Genomic DNA, 19,029 nt, shown 5'->3' on the forward strand with positions numbered 1-19,029 from the left:
GGCCACCGGGCGGACATCGCGCACACGCAGGCCACTCTGGCCTCTCAGTCTGCGGACAACAGAGTCGCTGCTGACCGTTCCGGAGCCGGCTCCCGCCGCGGGGCTCCCGGCCTCAGCGCCCGCTGTGGGGGCTCGAAAGACACTGGAGCCCTTGAGAACTTGGGGCCCCCCGGTGAGGTGCGGCAACCTCCAACCAAAGGTGTGGCGGGAGCGACACCGCGGCCGAGTGTCAGCGTGAGGCGCGCTCGGTGGCCGCGGGCCTCGCCCCTCGCTTGCCTTCTCCCCCGCGTCTGCGTTCCCGCGTGGCCCCCGGGAGCCCGGGCCTCCCTCCGTGCGCTTTCAGGCCTCTCCTCTACTTACCTGGGGCCTTCCGGCAGCGGCAGGCGCAGTCGGGTCCCTGGCCGCCGGCCCTCAAGGCAAAGCGACAGGGGCCGCCTGGCCAGGCCTCCCGGGCGGACAGCGAGGCTGGGACGGGAAGGCAGACGCCTGGGTCAGCTGCAAACCCAGCCCGCACCGGGCCCCCCGACGCGGCCCCCGAGCGGCCTCCTCGGGGCGGCAACACGTGGCAAGTGACGTTTGGGGCCCTTGGAGTTTGTACCCTTGAATGCGAAGTTTCTGTTCCAGCTATACTCCCTCTTGGTTTCCCTTGGCCTCTGAGGCAAATTCCGTGAGTTTTGTGTGATGAGTTCTGTTGTACACTCGTTTGGCCTTGGACCCGCAGCTAACACTGAGACCCACCTGACGGAAAAATCTGTTCAAAGGAAAAGAATCGCCTCAGCGCTGTGCAGTAGCACTGACTGAGGCGGCTGGCAACCACCCTCGGAGTAGAATCCTTGGGCCCCACGGCCCCGCCACCGTGAAAAAACAACACAAACTAAAGGAAAATGAAGTTCGCGGGGGTGGAAAGCCTGATTGTTCATGGAGCTGAGCCTTCCTCAAGGCTGCGCCTGGGCGAGGACGTTTCAGAAGTGTGGGTTCCCTGACTGAAGAGGCCGGCCCCTCAGCGCAGGGACCAGTTGTCGTATTAATCTAATAGCTAAGGCATGGTGAGCTCCTAAGTCCAGCCTTGGCTCGGTGGCTGCCTGCTGGAGGCGTGCAAGTGCTACAGGGACCTCTGACACCCCCCTTGTTTAAAAAAACTTCAACTTTTGATTTGAAGTAAGCAGTTTTTAAAGGAGAATAAAAAGTGGAAACGGCGGGCAGGCACACCTTAAAGTGAGTGTTTCTTCTCCACAGGGAGTTGCTGTTGTTGCACCAAGACATTCTCACAGCACCTGGGCCTGGAATAGCAAACCAAATTTGGGTGGTGATGGCGGTTAGTACTTTAACATTTTGGCCAAGTCTTATTATGAATTATTGGAAATAGTGATAAGCACTAATTCAGGTGTTGTAGTTCAAATTGGGGTGGCTTATGAGAGCAAGTTATACTGTGTTCTAGTTTGATACAACAGTTTATAAGCTTTAACTTTGTTATAGCAAAAGTGTAACAGTAACTAAGTGTAACTGTAACACAGCCTAAGGATAATGACACAAGGAACCTAAGTGTAGAAACAGACAACTTTGTGGCCTTTGAAATCCGTTTTTATGACTCTTATATTTAATTCATAAATGCTAAGATAAAGACAATGAATACTATGTTATGGCATAATTTTTAGGATAGCATGGGCTTTAATCCTTTTCTCATATTTTATCCCTGAGAGTTACACATAAAATAAAAGAAGCTTCTCATTTCTACATATTCCCAATTGTTTTTACAGAACTTCAATTTTTTTTAATTTGGAGGTCTTGTTAAGAAATTTTTACACTTAGTAAAATTAGAATGAGAAATATATATATATTCTCATTCTAATATATATATAAAATGATAACTGGGAATAACTAATGCCAAAACTCTATAAAATATTATATTATTCTGAGATTTTTTGGTTTGAAAAATCCTTATATTGAAATTTTAATACCCCAGAATCCAGTGAAATCAGTATTTAGTTAACAGTACTAAAAACCATTTAAAACCCTCAGATCTTTTGTTTTTCTTCTAGGTTATTACTCCCTTACATTATTATTCTTATTGGTTGTATTTTCCTTCTAAGTTCCATCCAGCTTTTATTTTCTCATCCTTAATATAGTTTTTTAAGAAAAAACAAGCTGATTGTGAACAAGAACACACCTCTTATTTGTTGGTCTTTTTTCTCCTGTAAATCTTTATGGAAAAGGGAGGACATTGTTTTAGACTTCTCATAAATTCAAGTATCCTAGTCTTTGCAAGCATAAAAAGAAGAAAGTTGTCAGCTTAAATGTGTTTTGCTTTCTTATAAAGATAGCAAATCTGTTTTTAAAAATTATAAATATTTAAAGTAGAATGATTATACTTTATATTTTGAAACTTGTCTTCTATTGCCCCTTTCACAGCCTTTCCTGGCTGTTATTCTGTATCAATACATGTATTTTCCTAATTCTTAAGACTGAGATGTTTGGCTGTCTGGGTGTGCGGTGATTAAGCCTGCTCACGTGGTCTCAGGGCCCAAGGCTGTCAGAAACTGCTTCAGGAAATGTCATTGAAATGATGTCAGTTTTACTTATTTGATAGTTTCTTTGGGTTACATTCTTTGAAATGAAATTGAAGTGCATTTTAAACTGTAATCTAAACTCTGCTGAACTGCTCTCTGAAAGGCTTTACTAGATTACATTTTAACTAATTGTGTGAGAGCACCTTATGAACTGGTTAATTCCTGCCTTTCCAAACTCTGCCAATCTCTTAGGTTAAAAATTACATTTTCTTTTAATTTATATTTCTTTTGTGGTGAGTTGGAGCATATTGGCCTTTTGAACTTTCTCTAAATGTTCCACTTAGGTCCACTTTTTCTTATGCTGAAGAATTTGTATATTAAAAAAGGTCTTAACTATTTATCATGTTAAATGTATTGACCTTCTTTTTATGATTTCTGCTCTCCTGCCCCTTCCAGAAAGACCTCTGTCACTTGCAGACTATACACAGATTCTATATCCACAATTTAGTGCCCTCAGTTGTAGGGTATTTTCACTTTTTATGGATTGTATTTCTTAATAATACATTTGTATTGTCATTTTTATCAATGTGACTTTCTGTTATAGATTTCATTTTATAAAGCTGGAAAACTTAATGCCTGTATTGAAAAATATGGAGCTAAGGTAAATTTTCAAAAATAACTTAGATGCTATTTATATTCATTTTGTATTCGGCTTCTTTTGTCAGCAAAGCATATAGCATTTTCCCTCAGAAGTTATTAGTTATTGATCCAAGTGTAAGAAAGCCCAACTTTTTGCCCTCCAAATTTATCTTGTACATGTTAGTGAAGATAGGACGAGAGGCTTAACTTTTGTTGAGTACTTTTTGCAGGCAATTTATGTGACAGAATCATGTTCTGATGACGGTGAGGTGATGAGGCCCAGAGAGATAGAAGTATCGGCAGTGACCAGAGCTGATAGGTTTTGTGCCTTGTGGGGATGCGTGTGGATTTCAGCCAGGGCACGAGTGATTCTGTGCAGCCCAGTTCCCATGTCTCCTGCCTCTGGCCCAGAGCCTGGACTGGCCTCACGCCGCCTCTGCCTGTGCTCGCAGGCACTGGCCCTTGGCTCTTCTAGCAGCCCTCGGGGCGTCTCTGTGGCCCTTTCTGCCTCTGCCGAGTTCAGGATCCTGAGCTTTCTCTAGCCTGGAGGAGGTCGAAGCTGCCAGTGCAGCCCTGCAGCGCTGAGCACTAACCTCACGGCTCCGTCTGCTCGGGAAGCAGTGAGTGGCCTTGAGGGTGATGAGGAGGGATTTCAGTTAAATCTTCTTCGGAGAGAAGCCTTGAATCATTAAAGAATTCTGGTTCTCCTGCAAAGGCCTTCTGTAAACTGTGAGGACAAATTTACTTGCCTCCTTGCCCTAGTGCCCTGCGGAGATCCCTGGAGTCTCCCCTTCAGTGGGGCAGGGCGTGTCTCGCAGGCCAGTACAGACCCCTTTGCTGCCCTCTCCCGGAACCCGGACAGTGCAGTCTTATTGGTGTTTTAACTTCAAGGTCTGTTTGGTGCTGTTACAAGTGGACTAGGGTCCTTGTGACAGCAAGATGCCGCAGCAGTAGCCGTCAGGAAACTTGGAAAGAAGACGGGGCTGCTGCTTAGAAGACCTGGAACTGGCACATCTCCCGGGCTACAATGAGGTCTAGAGGGTGGGGGAGCATGTTCAGGGCTCTGGGGAGTGACCGAATTTGCCAGAGCCAGTGGGGAACAGAGCAAGTGGATTTCCTGGGAGACTCTGCTAAGAAGCAGTAGGCAGGGCGGGGGAGTGCGCTCACAGGAGGACTGGGGATTCTCTTCACGCTGCCTTTGGGGTGCCAGCCTGCACCAGGGTCTGCTGGGCTGTCTGGTCTCATAGCTGGCCTTTGACACAGAAGCGTGTTCTGGCCCTGTGTCTGCACTCCAGAGCTGTGCAGCGGCTCCTGCCTCTGTGGGCGGTTTTCTGGCCTCGTCCCCAGCACGTCGCCATTCCCTTACCCACTCCAGCCTCGCATAGCTGCCCTGGGCAGGGAGGGCTTAGATTTTAGCCTTATTTACTTGTATCCCCCATCACCCTGGGGCCTGGCTCCTCATTGCAGTTAGGGGAGCCTCTCCTGTCCCCTCCCCCGAGCGCAGACTCTGAATTCTTTTATTCACGGACTCGGTGCTGCAGCGACAGCGTGGTTCAAAGTGACTAGCTCCTAACAGTCCCCGGATGTTAGAACCAGGAGACTGGCTGTAGTGGTGACTGGAGTTCCCACGCAGACTAGCCAGGCGGGTGGGCTGGCAGGTGGCGCTCCCAGCCCCAGGGGAGCATGCCCACTGGCACCTTAACCTTACTGTCTTTGCTCTTAGGCGGAGTCGGCCCAAAGAGTGACTCCTGAGATTCTTCAAAGCTGCCTTTCCTACTCACTCACGGTCAGGCTTGCGCCAACCTGGAATAAAGCTGGCCACCTCCTGGTGCAAGGTGATGCCCTCGCTGCCCTGGCCTTCTGCCCAGGCCCCTTCTGTTATGTGCATCTGCTTTGATTGGGGACACATACTTTGGGGGGCAGCATTTGAAGGCTCGGTCTCAAGCAAAATCCTCAGCAACATAAATGCCTCCTTGCTTCAGTTTGTCCAGAGGCCTGTTGTTTCCTTAAGGGGAAATGCTTATTGCAAGACACCCCGTATCTAGAAAGGGAGCAATAGAAGTGGTAAAGCAGTAGGAGAGGGAATGCAGGTGTTTACAGCAGGAAGAAAGAACTTTAGGGAAGAACTGGGTGTTTCCTTCCTTTTCATTGAAGAGGTACTTTATGAGCGATTATATTTGTTCCCTGAGTTGTCATCAGATGCTCCCAAAACTGCATTTTAGAGCATTTTCCTCGGCTTGGCTAATTCCAAGTAAAAAGGTGATATTTATCAAACATGATTGATGAGTCCTAATAATAATGTGATATATCCTATGCATTTTTTAAGGAAAAGACTTTCTTTCTCAAGCGGGAAAGCAAAATGCTGTTGGTAAGTAAAAGTGTGTGAACATATGTAAGTCAATAGATAAAATACTAATTAACGTTTGTTTACAAAACATGTTACAGATTGAGTTCTGCTTGAATCTTGCTCATTAGGGATTAATCAGATATTATAATCACAGTTACATCTGGGAAGTCATCTCTGGTTCAAAATATATATTCTACTTAGAAGACAAAACCCACTTCTAACTGGAAGAAAAGCTGTATTTTTAATATCTCTACTTAAAGAAGAGTATGACTAAGGGCTTTCATTCTGCAGACATAATGTAGTTTCGAGTCATACTAAAAATGCCTTTGTATATGTAAGTAAAACCTTTCTCTCTCTCAGAACGTTATTTTCTTTTAAAAAAAAAAAAAAAGACCTTAAAGACACCAGGTAATATATGGTGAAATCGCCTGATCACTCTTGCGGACATGTGTGGCTGTGTGTGGCTGTGTGTGGCTGTGGCATACGTACTAGTCCACATGCAACAGGTGGGCAGAAACCCTGAGCCCGCCATGGCATCACTCGCCAGCCTTGGGCAGGCACCTGCCAGGCAGAGCCTGTCGTCCCCTGGGCCTGCACGAGGGGCCCGCCCGTGCTGGCCTCTGTTTAGGTTGGTCAGAGGCAGTCTCTGGGCCTGGACCCTGGTGCTGGGGCAGTGGGCTGGCACCTAGTGGGTTTCATCCCGACGCCCCAACACTCCAGCACTCTGACGCAGGTGGCGGTAAGGGAGAGTGTATTTCCGCATCCCGTGGGGGCCTTTTCAGAAATCCTTTAGTGCATCAAAATATTCCGCAGCATACAAACTCAGGCACATCCTCATAATGGTTCTGCAGTTAGAACCAGAGCTTTCCCAGTACCTCGGGTCCCCGGCCTGCAGGCCGTGCCCCTCACAACGGCTCCCCCGCCAGCCTTGCATAAGGCCTCCGAAGAGCAGGTGCAGGCTCTGGGCCCAGGAGGCCTGGGCTGTGCACTCCTCAGTAGCGAAGGAAAGTGTGGGGTGCATGCCGTGTACCTCTCTCTTTACACTTCAAGAAAGCTAAATCTGCAAAAGATACTTTCTGAGTTTCTCTCAACCCTGAGAGAAACTGGTCAGTCTGTCTGCTCTTAGCTTCCCCTCATGCAGATTGTCAGATGTTACATTGTTTTATTCTGCCTTGCATGAAAAAACTGCATTTCAAACTGAGTTTCTAACTCAAATAGACTGCTGAGGTAATTAACTGTTACTAAAGTTCCTCATTTGATTGACTGGAGTAATAATTCCAAAGAGTTCACTGTTGAGTATTTTGTTTGCAGTATTAGATATCAGCGTCACAGAAACTCACACCTGCCTGAGCGTAGAGGTCTACACAGTGAGGCTGCCGCCGCCTGAGGTACTGCTGCTTCGTTTTCTGGGCACTTGAGGGGATACCACAGCCTAACATACTTGATACTGCTACAACATGGGGTTCATTTTGAACAAGAAGAGTGACAACTATGTTTATAGTAAAACTCATGCTATTCAGTGTTCATGTGCTGATCCCATTCTCAGTCTGTTTACCCAGGTCTGTCAGTTTAACACAGACCTCATCTTACTCTCCCTTGCTCAGCAGTCTTTCGGGCAACCTTCAAGGCTCCAGAATCTTGTCCTGACTCAGCGCCTACTGCTTGCCTTCTCTGCCCTTCAGTCCAACCCTTAAGAGCCAGCTCAGTGAGCTCAGTGCTGTTCTGCTCATGTTTCTCTTCAGGGTTAATTTTTTTGATGACCTGTTAGGTTGAGTCGTTAGCTAGTCAGATTTGAATGGGATCTTCTTTTCCATCATCAAAAACTTGCAGACCTGCATTCAGATAACTAGAATGGAGGCATTGACAGGAATACCTCAGACTGACTGGAACCTTCCCAGAACTGCAGGCCCAAAGTGACCACCCCCACCTTTGTAGCGGCGCCCAGTTCTGCACCGCAGTCATGCATTTTCCTTGTACTTCAGAGTTGTACTCATTTTTGTGCCCCAGCTTACCTCATAACAAGGTCCTTAAGTGGTAATGTTGCGTCTTCCTGCCCTTTGAGTTTTCTGCAGATGATTTCACATCCCTGACACTGCGTGGTGTTGAAGTCTGTTCCTCTGTCTCCCCTGCGGTTGCTCTAATTTCGACTCCCTTCTTCGGCCCTGGCTAGTAAAACTGTGTCCAGCTGGGCCTTCTCTTATTCACCAAGTCTTCCTCAGCGTCAACAGAGTTTTCTTTCTAAAACAAGAGGCCCCAGTCTAAATGGTTCTACTACTTCAGCACTGCTAGTGTGAAAATAAGTCCTCCCCACTCAAGATCCTTCCTTACTCCTTGTAAGGAAATCCCGCGCCACCTGCCCATGACCCCGGCAGACGCACGCTGCGGGCCAGCCAGGGAGCATCCAGGATGTGGGGAAGGGTGTGAAGGAGAAGGGCTATCGTGTCCCTCCAAAGCCTTAGAGGTGCCACTCCCAGACTCGTCTTTAAGTTTAAAAGACATTTAGTAAGATGCCGTTTTTATTAGATGTAAATAACTTCTTCTGGAAGGGATTCCGTTTCTTGTAAATTAACAGTCAAACTGAGCGCCAATTGAAATGCGTATAAAATGGGAGATTGGGTTGGGAGGGTAAGAAGGCAGGCATGTGGCAGCTGATACACTGGGGGAGCAGCAGCTTGAGGTGGAACATTGACAGTCAAGTGATGATGCGGGTGTGACTTGGGCCTGATGAATCGCTGTTGTGTGTGTGTGCGCGCGCGTGCGTATTGTCTTTTACCAAATTCTTTCAAGGACTCATGTGTCAATCTTATTTCTATTCAAAGCTAAGCGACTTTGGTATTTCTCAAAGAGTTATAAAGGATTTTGAAACTAACACGAATGCTGTCATTGAGGGACATTCGATTTTAAACAAATGGTGCTACGTTTTGCCAAGGTGAGATTTCAGTTTGTAGTGCTTAGGGTCCCAGATACACTGCTTTTCTATTGTTTCAGCATCCGCTGTTGTGAATCTTTGAAACTGAATTATTGCTTAAAAGGTGCACTTGCAGAAGTTACGCTTGCAGAAGGCATCAACGCTTGAGTGAACCACAATAATGTGTTACACGTTTTTAAATGGGTCTCATTTAAAATTTTGTAGTGATCTCACTGGAAATGTCTGCTCTCATCATAATATCAATAAAACCCCACCAACTTGTGTGTCATAATTAGTGATTGATTAGCATCTGCGCTAGATGTGTCTGTACAGCCTTCAAGGAAGAATGGCTTGCTGTTACCAGTAATATCATAGAGGCGAAATGGTAAGCAGCTTAGGAGCTGGAACTCTAAGTGGTAGCAGACACAGTATTTCATCATCAAACAGGCAGAGGCAGACAGCCGTATATTTGACTCTGATTCATTCAACTCTCTGTAGACATTTTCTTCAAGTCTAACAATTCACAGGCATAGCTTTGTATAGCAACATTTTATCAGCCTTTTGTCGTGGTTATGACTTAGTTTTCCTTATAAACTTCCCTTGTTAAGATGTCCTATGATGTGTGTTTGAAATCAAAACAGATGATTAGTTTATTATGTCCATGTCTGTGGCGGTTCATCTTTTTTAACACTTTCAAAATCACATAGTTAAAATTATCAAACTATACTGAGTCTGGGCTCATAACATTTTACCAACTCTTGTCTTTCACAGTATGAAAATGGGACAAATATTAAGTGTTTTTCACACCATCCCCCCTGACTGCCCTTTTCACTCCTTCCACGATTTCCAGATGCACTGGGACCAGCTGGTAAGGAATAGAACTATGTGTTACCTTAGATGTTATTTGATTTTGCTTCTTGTCTTAACCTCAGTTCAACTTTCTCTCAAGAGGATTTCAACTTTGTTCTTAAATTTTAGTATGGCTATAAACTTCCAGAAGATAGCAGAAGTTCAGAAGTGTACTGCAGCATCTACTTCAAAATGATAGGAGAAAGGACCTTTACATATCCTTTGTGCGAGGGCCTCTGCGGCCGGCCTGTGCACGGTCTCCCGCCTGCCCTGCTCTGGTCCTGTCTGCGCTTCTCTGCGCCTGCCTGAAGCCGCTTCCCTGTGCTTTTTATCTAAACGAATGTTCTTACTTGGCTTGAGATTGCCCTACCATCATCTGGGTGTGAGCTTAGCAATGATAATTTCCCCCCTTAAACACTGTTATATAATTTGGACAGCAAAAGAAATTTTAGAGTAGGTAAAAAAAAAACTTGTTGAGATTCCTAGCACCAACAGGAGTATAGGGGGTCTCCTGAGCCAAGGGCGCCCCCCAGTGGCATTTTGGATATCGCTGAGGAGTGGGAATTAAAGATTTTTTTTCTTTTCCAGATTATTTAATTTTGTAGGCCAAGTTTAGAGGATTTCACTTGGCTCGATGCACCCCATTAAGAAAATAGCTTCCCTAGCATTGCTTTAAAAGCTGGCTCACAAGGGCACTAGTGCTCAGGTGAAACTGTTCAGCCTTAGTGAGCAGCGAGCCCCCACCCCCACCCCTGGGGTGAAGGCTATGAGCCTGCTGCTCGCGCTGGGTTTCCTGACCCAGATCTTGCCATAAACTGGGCTTGGCACACTCCAGGTATTCTTTTTCATTAGCTGGCAGGATGTTACTCTCAGTCTTGAGAAAATTTTTCATCAGAAAACAGAGCTGCCTTTCTCCGAGACCAGCAAACACATCTGCGCATGCTGCTTCCCGGCCAGATTTGTGCTGCTCTTGGAGATGCGCCCTGTTTCTTGTTTGCTGCACTTATTTTAGCCTCTCTGATGCGCACATCGGCCTTTTTACTGTCGTTTCCGGGGCGATTGGTTTGCCAGCTGGAGGAGACGGCGACGTTGTCAGGAGGCAACGGGCTGTCGCGGTTGTGTCACGGTTGGCGGCCTGAGGCGTGAAGGGCCTGGAGAACACGCGCCCACCGGGCCGCGTGCGGAATAAGCGGCGGAGCGGGCGGGCCCTTGGGCGGGCTTCTGTACCTGCGGCTGTGCACCCGCTTAGCCGCGGCCTTTCCTCTGGGCACGCTGGGCGGTTGGTCTTTAACGCCCCCACGTACCCTCTCAGCTGCGTCAGGAGCCAGCCCGTGCAGTTCTTTCCCAGGGTGGATCTGGAGGGCGTGCTGAAACGCTTTCTCTCGGATTTAAAACTGACGCTGCCCCACATATGCGGCTTTCCCGTGAGGATGACAGCCAGGCCGCGCTACCACACGCACGAGCTCGCCAGGCCGCCTGCGCAGGTAAGCCCTGCTTAGCCGGCCCTGCTGGGCCTGCGCCACCTGCACGGGCTGCGGTGCTGGCGTTGTTGCCCTGACCCGTTTCGTGGCTGCTCTTTCTTTGTCACCGCCGCCAGCTGCTGGCCTCGTAGTCAGCATGGGGTCGTGGCAGTTGTCGAGCAGGGTATTTGCCTTCCTTTCCCAAGCTGTGAGAATAGGTGCTCAGTAAGTACCTGTTGACTGGATGGATGGTTACTGATCTCATGGCGTGGTTTGAAAGCACTTGCTCGGGCCCTCCCCGGTGGCGCAGCACTGCAAGCTGGCCATAGTCCCCTCAGCGTGAGCTGGATCCCCGTAGGCGATGCAGCGCGGGGCAGATCTCTCCTGACCCGCCCGCCGCTCCCCTCAGCGGTGTACATTGTCCATCTGCCTGTTCTGCTCCCCCCTCTGTCTCTGGCGAATCCTCTCACCACCTCTGGCCTGCACCCCAGTTCTGTATGCATAAATGATCTTAAAAAAAAAAAAGGAAAGCATTTGCTTCACACAAATCCAAGTTCACGTTGAACTTTTCTTCAGTTGAGTCTGATTTACTGAAAAAACTTTTGAATAATCCATTTATGGCAATGAAATTAATTCAACGTTTGCATTGTATGATGATACGCCAAGTGACATTTGTTTTCAAAAAAGAACAGGTAGCAATGAGGCAGTGCTAATAAAGAAAATATGATGACTTGCTTTTTTTATACACTATAAGATTTCTAGGCAAAAGAACACAAAGTTGAAAGTTTCTGAAAAAATCTGAGGATATTTAATCTAAATTTTCAACAGTGATCTTTCTTTTTTTAAATGAAACTTTATTCAGCAGTTTTACCAAATTCATGCACTGTATACGTCAGAACTATAGACTGATACACAGTGGAAATCCTGGCATTACAAAGTAAGTATTTCAAAATAAGTCAAAGAAAAGGAATGGGATTATATTACTGTTTTTTTTAAGATTTATTTTTATTTTTTTATGCATATAAGAACTGGTGTGGAGACCAGAAGTACAGGGGTAAAAAGATTCAGAGACAGTGGGGAGCAGAACAGGTGGATGTACTGAAGTCCACTGCTGAGGGGAGCAGCAGTGACACAGGCGAGGTCTGCTTTGCTCCATGGGTCACTCCCGGCCGGGGATGGAGCTCGTGCTGCAGTGGCTGGCGAAATGTTGACAGCACTGAGACTTTATCCCCTTGCCACCAAGGAGGCCCCTATGTTGTCTTTATTTTGATGAAAAACTTTAAGTGTGGAAATTACATGCATGAAGAATGGACCTAAAAAATACCTTGTTGAATGCACAACTTATTCACATAGCAATAAGACTCTTGAGCCCACAGCCAGATGTGCTGGACTGGACAGACAGTAGCGAGGGCCCAAACGGAGGCAGCCTTGAGAAGTCATCGATCAAAAAAGGTTTACATTTCTGAAAGATTTCACCCTTATCAAAGATAGAATTGACTTGGGCTATTAGAGAGTAAGAGCATTTGTGAAATAGGGGGTGCCTGCTCCTCAACAAATACATTCCTGGGTTTCTGAGGAACTGCCTGAGCTTCTGGTGAGACTCTCGTGTGAGGAAAACACCAAGCGGACCAGGCCTGCTTCTGCCTGCCATAACTCGGGCATGGGTTTAGCACTGTCCCTTACAAGGCAGGTTGAAGAAGGATCTGGAGACACCAGACACACGACAGAAGTCAGCATGGTGACGCCACCCAGCTCCTAGCTTTCTCCAGACACACTTCTGGGAGGGAGGCAAGTCGGCGTATTTTAAAGAGAGCCAGGAAATGTTATGCCATCTGTAAAGATATTAGCGTGCATTTGTAGCTTACAAAAATTTATAAAAAACTTGTTTGGTCAAAATTCTGCTGCCAGCTCATCCCCATTCTCCATTATCTCCGAGATTCTGTTGAAGGGGTCGTTTACCAGGCCCAAGCAGGGTCATGTCACCTCATCTGGCTGGTTTGTCTCCTCAGCCTCTCTCTGTGCTGCTCCAGACTCACTCCCCTTAGCTGTGCCTTTGTTGGAAATGCTGGAGCACTGCCCTGGAGAATGTGCCTGACTACTTCCTGCATCTCATTATGTAAAGTCAGCATCCTCTTCCAGATTCCGATGTCCTCCACTCCTTGAGATCAGCTGTAGCCAGAAATGCCGCCCAGGGGGCGCACACACCCTAGCCTGGTCCCTCATTTGCTCTGAGTGGCTCCTCATTGCACACCACTCGATAACTGTTCCTATTTAAATACCGTTTCAATGCGTGGAGAGCTTTGCTGAGCTGTTACTAAGTAAGGAGGTGTGTCTCAGAGTGTACTTATTGCCAAAACTGAAGTCAGTCAAGTCCCCCAGCCAGCTCGCTGGCGCATGTGGCCGCTTGATGGCTGGAATGGAGGGAAGGCTGCTTTCTTGGTTATGACTCTACAAAGCTTCTGTCTGCGTTTGAGGCCCTGTGAATTACTTATGATCTCATCTGCTGTTCACACAGGTCCTTCTGTAGTCTCTCTACACTAAGTATAAGCCTTTGTCAACCTGTGATGCCTTCTGGGTGTTGACTGTTCTAGAAGTGGAAAGACAATAACTGATAGGTCCCGGCTGGGGGCAAAACCTGCCCTGCCCAAGATCTTCCCCAGCCTGAAAGGGAGAGTGAGAATGGGCTCCGGCCCAGTGCTGTCTGGAGGCAGGTCAGCCACTCCCACGGGAGATGCCTGCAGAGACTTTTCATCCACTCTCAAGCAGCATGTATGTTTCTAACAGTTGCTGTGGTTTATGAAACCCAAGGGCGCGAAAACATGACTGACCTTTGCTTTTCTGTAATTGAATTCAACATCATTTTTTAATTCTGTGCTTGTCAGGTGGGAAAAAGTTCAGTTCTAGATACTTGAACATGATTCGGTCACTTGTGACGAAACAGCTATGGGTGTACGGGGAAGAGCCGTGGAGGGTGAGGGCAGTGAGGCGTGTGTCTGGTGGGGGCTACCAGGTGACCCAGCACCCTGGGCTTGGGTTCTGGACACCTGCAAGCCTGGACACCAGACTTCTGCTCACTCTGACCGGAAACCCTAACTCCTCAGGAAGCCTCGCTGCAACAGTGCAGAAGTCCGGCTTCACCTCGCTTCTTCCCATTGTGGGGCGAGTGCATCTGGCTGGTCCTGAGTCACATCCTGAATCCCAGCTACGAAGAGAAAGTGTCCACCTTGGGTTTCCCACTCGAGAAGGCGCACTGGGGGGATGGAGAGGCTCCGGCGCCTCAGATGAGGTCGGGCTAGCACGGGCAGGCCCTGAGCCCGGTACGACAGACGTCATAGGCGTGGAGTCTCACCCCTAACGGGCCTGGGGTAGTGGCCTGGAGCAGGGTCTGTCCTTACAACCCCACTCCCCAGCTCCTTTCTGTTGGAATGAAGCCTCCAGAACTTCAAGACAATGCATTTCTCGGCATAACCCCCCGGTTTGTGGCTCCATGCCAGCAGCCTTAGCAAACAAGTGCAGACCCCTCTGGGGGTGCCTTTCCCTCAGCCACGCAGTCTCCAGGGGAAAAAGCAGCTCTTGTAGCTGTTAACCTCTGTTAACAGCTCCCTCAGCCAGGAACCCCACTGCATTCTTCTGCACCCGTTAGATGTGGATTTAAAATACTGTCACCACCTCCCCTGAGCAGGTTAAGGGTAAACCAGAGGCGGCATGGCCCTGGAATGGAGTTTTACTCATTCGTAGAAAGGAACGAGATTGTGACGCCTCACAACATGAGTGAACCTTGAGAACATGCTCAGTAAAGTGAGGCCTTCGCGAAGGGACACGCAGGTGACTCCACATGTGCAGAGTGCCTCGCGGGGCGCAGACAGGCGGCAGAGTGGTGTCATCAGGGCTCCCGGAGAGCAGAAGGGTCAGGGGAGATGCTGCCTCGCGTCCTCTGAGGCTCTGTTGGGGATGAAGCCACAGTTCTGGAAACATCGTGGTGCTGGTTGCATGACACAAGTACAGTGAAGGGTGTGCTTGATGCCATCGACTGGGGCCCCTGAAAATAAAGTGAATTCTGTTTTCTGTTAGGTGCATGTGCATCACCAGTGTTTTAAAGGCTATAAACTCTTGGCTTGCTCTGGTACATCTGGCAGATCAGTTTGCCAGATGCTCACTGAATTGCTCGCAGGAACCAGGCAGTGAGGATGCAGATGACAGAGACCTCTGCCTTAGTCAGGAATCCCACTTGCTTTCAAAGGCCTGGTATTGTCGGCAACTTCCTCCATCAGTTGAGTTTCTTCGCACGAGTAGTCTCCTGACAGTGAAGGGTCTAAGAATAGATGAGCTGCAGTTCTACACGCCCTGGAGGATAAGAGCTTCCCAGTCTGGCGCAGGCTGCTAGCAATCCTTGGGGGCTGGGGCTGGAGACGAGGGAAAGCCTTTCTGAGGAAAGCGGCCACGGCATGGGCGGCAGCTGAGCGTTGGCGCTTTTCCACTACCTCGGCCGGGCTTCCTCTCACCTGAGGCCGGTGTCACGGGAGGGCCGCGTGGGGTAGCTTGTCCTCGAGCAGGCGTTCTTGCTGTTGTCTCTTCCCGCTTTGTCTGCTGTACTTTCATGTATTGTACAGACGATCTGGATAGTATTGGATATTTTCCATCTGTTTGCCATGGGAAACATTAAAACTTCTTTTTCCCTCATCGCTATCATTTCAGGAAAACAAAGCCAGGCTGCCCAACCTGACCACTAAAGGACTGTTCCCGCCCTCCCGGACGCAGGCCCCGCCCACCCCGGCGCAGGCCCCGCCCACCAGGCCCGCCTGGGCGCAGACTCTGCCGCGGGGTTGGGCAGAAGCGGGCCGCCAGGTGGCGCTGTCAGCCGGCCAGCAAAGCCCGCGCGTGTCCTGGCCGCCTCCCGCCCAGCCAGGATCTGCTCAGAGCAGGAAGAGACCCCTGTCCAGCCAGGCACGAGAGCACTTGGAAGTTGAAGTGCCCAGCAGGGGAAATACGCCGCTGCAAGACACACAGTCTGGCTCCCAAAGTACTGTCGGCCCTAAATTTGTACCAGTTTTCAAAAATGGCTTGTCAAGCAAAAGAATCTTCGAATCTGGCCACCAGAAGAGAAAATCACACGTCATGAAGGAACCTAAGCTGTTTTCACTTCATAGCAGTGTGAGCCAGTGTGACAAGCTGAAGTTTGATCCGACTACTAAAAACAAATCTAACCATAACATGCAGACAAGTGCTGGGCACTTAAGTAGGCCGTCTAGATCTCTGCCTGAAAAAAATGCAAAATCCTGTGAAAGCATGGCAAAACATCACCCTTCTAATGGGAAGTTGTCGTCTGGGAGTAAGCTGCTCTCTAGTGGATCCGCGTTGCCTGTGTCAAATGCAGATTCGGGTGCAATGGGCAGTGCCGCCGGCTCCCAGGTGAGCGGATTGAAGGGGTAACCTGCAGGTGCACAGCGCATGCTTCGGGAGAGCCGCGAGCTACAGCCCGTGAAAAACACGAGTCCTAACTACTGCATCAGCCATCTGTAGCTCGTCTAAGAAGCTGATGTAGGTGGCCGCAGGTCCACACCGAGCGAAACAGCCCGCAGGGCCAAAGGCAGTCATGGCAGGAAGCCTCGCGACCTTCAGGGCAGCCCCTGCCGTGCTGGCAGGAGCCAGGCAAAGGTCGGCTTGCCACGCACAACTCTGCGCGGCGCAGACCTCCCCCAGTAAGGAGTTACATGACTGGCTCAAAATCACTTAGAAACATTTATCAAGGGACACACTGTCATGACCCAACTGCAAATGTACCCATTTGCTTTAGAACAAGATACCATTCTTCATTCTGATTACAGGTACGAGCTTCCACCAGATCAAAGCCCAAGAACTCGAGGGTGGTTCCGAAAGCTGCTGTGGTGCGAAAGAAGGAAATGCCCACCAGGTAAGGCAGGTGGCATCTTTTCGTTTCTTCTTCTTTACGCGAAGCAGGGTTGCCAAGTTTAGGGATTCCCAACCTTTTGTAAAGGGCGACTTTTAAATTCCTTGATGCTTTAAAATCTGCCAGAAATAGAAAATGTTGGACAAGGTACAGCCACTGCCAGGAACGGTGAGGGCCTGTGTCTCGCTGCCTCCCTCTCACTCCGCCCTGGGGTCTTTGCCGCCAACGGGAGGGCTTTGAGACCGCAGACGCACACGCTTCAGGCCCAGGGTCGCTGGCACGTGAGCGTGCCCTCTGGGAGTCCCACCCAAGATAATTAGCCTTAGGTGGCATTTCAGAGGTTAACTATTAAGTAACATTGACTTTAAAAAGATCTCAGTTCTCTGAAATTCCTGGCCAAGGTTCCAGTTGAGATCGCACGGATAACTCAGGGTCTGTGACATTGAATTCACAAAGCTGTGCATCTGGAAATTACATTTTCTTCCACTCTGCCATCTGTTCTATTCTAAGAGCAAACACATTACTAAAATACCCACAAATATTTTTTACATAGAATGACTGGAATACTTTCAGTTCAACCCTTTGTAAACAACTTTGCTTCCCAACTGCCATTTTTTCTTTAATTAATAGAATTTTTAAGCTGATTTGAATTAGCTGAAAGACACTTGTGTCTTTCTATATATTTTATAATATTATGTCTCCTGTGGCTTTAGACATCTTCCATTCCGATGATTTAGTTGGTGTTTGAGGAGAAAAATGTATGATAGAATGCCTTAAAATTTTTCATTTTTAAATAAATAAATGAAATCTATTCCAGATTTCATATTTTTAGAAGCATAGTTGACCTCGAACAATGCAGGGGTCAGAGGCTGACCCCAAACCCCCAGTTGAAAATTCAAGTATAATTTACAGTCGCCCCCCCTCTGTGCACACGGGTGTCATTTGGGAAAGTGGAACTGGGGGCAGAAGTGCCTCCCAGGCATTCAGTCGTTATTCCAGGTCATGCGTATGACACATTCCTGCCTTGGATTACTGAAGACCTGAAATAGTGTTTAGGATTGAAGTCATTCCACAAACAACCCCTTAGTGAGTAACATTACAGGATGTCGATAGAGAACGTCGTACCCCCAAACATAAAATCAGGGCATGCCCCTGTGCGGGGGAAATGTGAGTGATACAAAACAGTTTCAAGAAGAAAGTACACTGGCCAATCATAGACCGGTCTCTAGCCAGCCCATTTAGGTTCCTGGCAAAGACGTAGGAGTCTATCAAAGGGTCTTTGTCCACATTACAAGTAAATGGCCTAGCAGATAGGAGGAGAAAAATGGAAGTAAGTATTAAAGGACCGGCAGAAAACCAGGAATCTTTTGAACTTTGATTTTTAAGTATCAGCTACTGTTTTTGCCTCTTCCCTAAACCATGGCCGTTCAGCAGCAAACTAAACCTGAGTTCAGCCTCCACCATGTAGAAGGAAATTTTGCTGTCAAATTATGATACTCAAAAAGATGGAAACTGCAACCTTACCATAAGGTCGATCTTACAGAGAAGTCACCCAGCATCACCCTATGCTCAGGGGCGGCACATCTGGGGGAGCCCAGTGAGTGCGGCTCTCACTCCTCAGCCTGCAGCAGCAGGATGCGTCTGGGGCTTGTGAGGCCGCTAAGGTGAAGAGGCTTGTTGGTGACTTCGCGACCTGCCAGCCGCCATGTTCTGGCTCTGGAAAGCACCGCCCTGGCTGGGTTTGTCCCTCAGTGTCCCCAGCCCCCCTCAAGCCCCCCACCCCCCAACCCCCTGCTCCTGGGGAGCACTTCATGACACCAAGCAGGACGGTGTAAAGAAAGCACCACTGATGCGCCCGCCACGTGCGGCCCCTCGCCAGCCTCTCGCGTAGCTGCCAGGTCTGAGCACGACTTCTGTGCGGGATTTCGCCTGGATAAATATGTTAATCTACATGGAAGCAGCTGATTCTGTGGATCAGCTTTTCTGGGGCAGGCCTGCTTTCCCTTAGACGGTTCACCCAGGACGCGTCTGTGCGCCCGTGGGCGCAGTGTTCAGCCTCGCCCTGCCGAGCCCTGCGAAGGACTCGCCGGGCAGCTGACCAGTGTCTACTGTTCCACGCCCAGGGAAGAGAGTCCAGACGAGTGTGCTGCGCCCAGATTCTCCAGAGACCAGCGAAGAGCGTGGTTCCCTTAAAGCCTCTGACGCGAAGGCCCGCAGGAGTCCAGCTGTAATCAGGAAAGCCGAACTGTATTTCCGCGGTCAGTCGTCTGTTGCGTGTGGGCCGCGCCCCTGGCTATTCTTCCTGTTCGACTGTAGCGTAGTTTTAGGGCCATTGTCATGTTAAAACCAGAAGTGAGTGATTAATGTCTGCCTGGCTCAAGTTGCTTGAACTATTAGCCAGTTAATGCTGA

General features: G+C 48.6%; 1 protein-coding gene across 1 annotated transcript in view; it reads left to right on the forward strand.

Moving 5' to 3' along the window:
* The window catches only part of LOC101625017 (chromosome unknown open reading frame, human C18orf63), a 20,532-nt gene extending 1,503 nt beyond the window's left edge, over nucleotides 1-19,029 (forward strand). Inside the window, exons 3-15 of the mRNA XM_012725803.1 lie at nucleotides 200-565; nucleotides 1,237-1,315; nucleotides 3,112-3,168; nucleotides 4,870-4,981; nucleotides 5,473-5,514; nucleotides 6,805-6,881; nucleotides 8,313-8,422; nucleotides 9,173-9,269; nucleotides 9,380-9,465; nucleotides 10,551-10,734; nucleotides 15,406-16,119; nucleotides 16,536-16,621; nucleotides 18,742-19,029. Of these exons, the coding sequence (XP_012581257.1) occupies nucleotides 200-565; nucleotides 1,237-1,315; nucleotides 3,112-3,168; nucleotides 4,870-4,981; nucleotides 5,473-5,514; nucleotides 6,805-6,881; nucleotides 8,313-8,422; nucleotides 9,173-9,269; nucleotides 9,380-9,465; nucleotides 10,551-10,734; nucleotides 15,406-16,119; nucleotides 16,536-16,621; nucleotides 18,742-18,811 (2,080 nt within the window). The 3' untranslated portion in view covers nucleotides 18,812-19,029. The remainder of the gene's footprint in view (nucleotides 1-199; nucleotides 566-1,236; nucleotides 1,316-3,111; nucleotides 3,169-4,869; nucleotides 4,982-5,472; nucleotides 5,515-6,804; nucleotides 6,882-8,312; nucleotides 8,423-9,172; nucleotides 9,270-9,379; nucleotides 9,466-10,550; nucleotides 10,735-15,405; nucleotides 16,120-16,535; nucleotides 16,622-18,741) is intronic.

This window comes from Condylura cristata, unplaced genomic scaffold (genome assembly GCF_000260355.1).
Source record: "Condylura cristata isolate star-nosed mole 26May11 unplaced genomic scaffold, ConCri1.0 scaffold00016, whole genome shotgun sequence".
NCBI classification, from domain to species: Eukaryota; Metazoa; Chordata; class Mammalia; order Eulipotyphla; family Talpidae; genus Condylura; species Condylura cristata.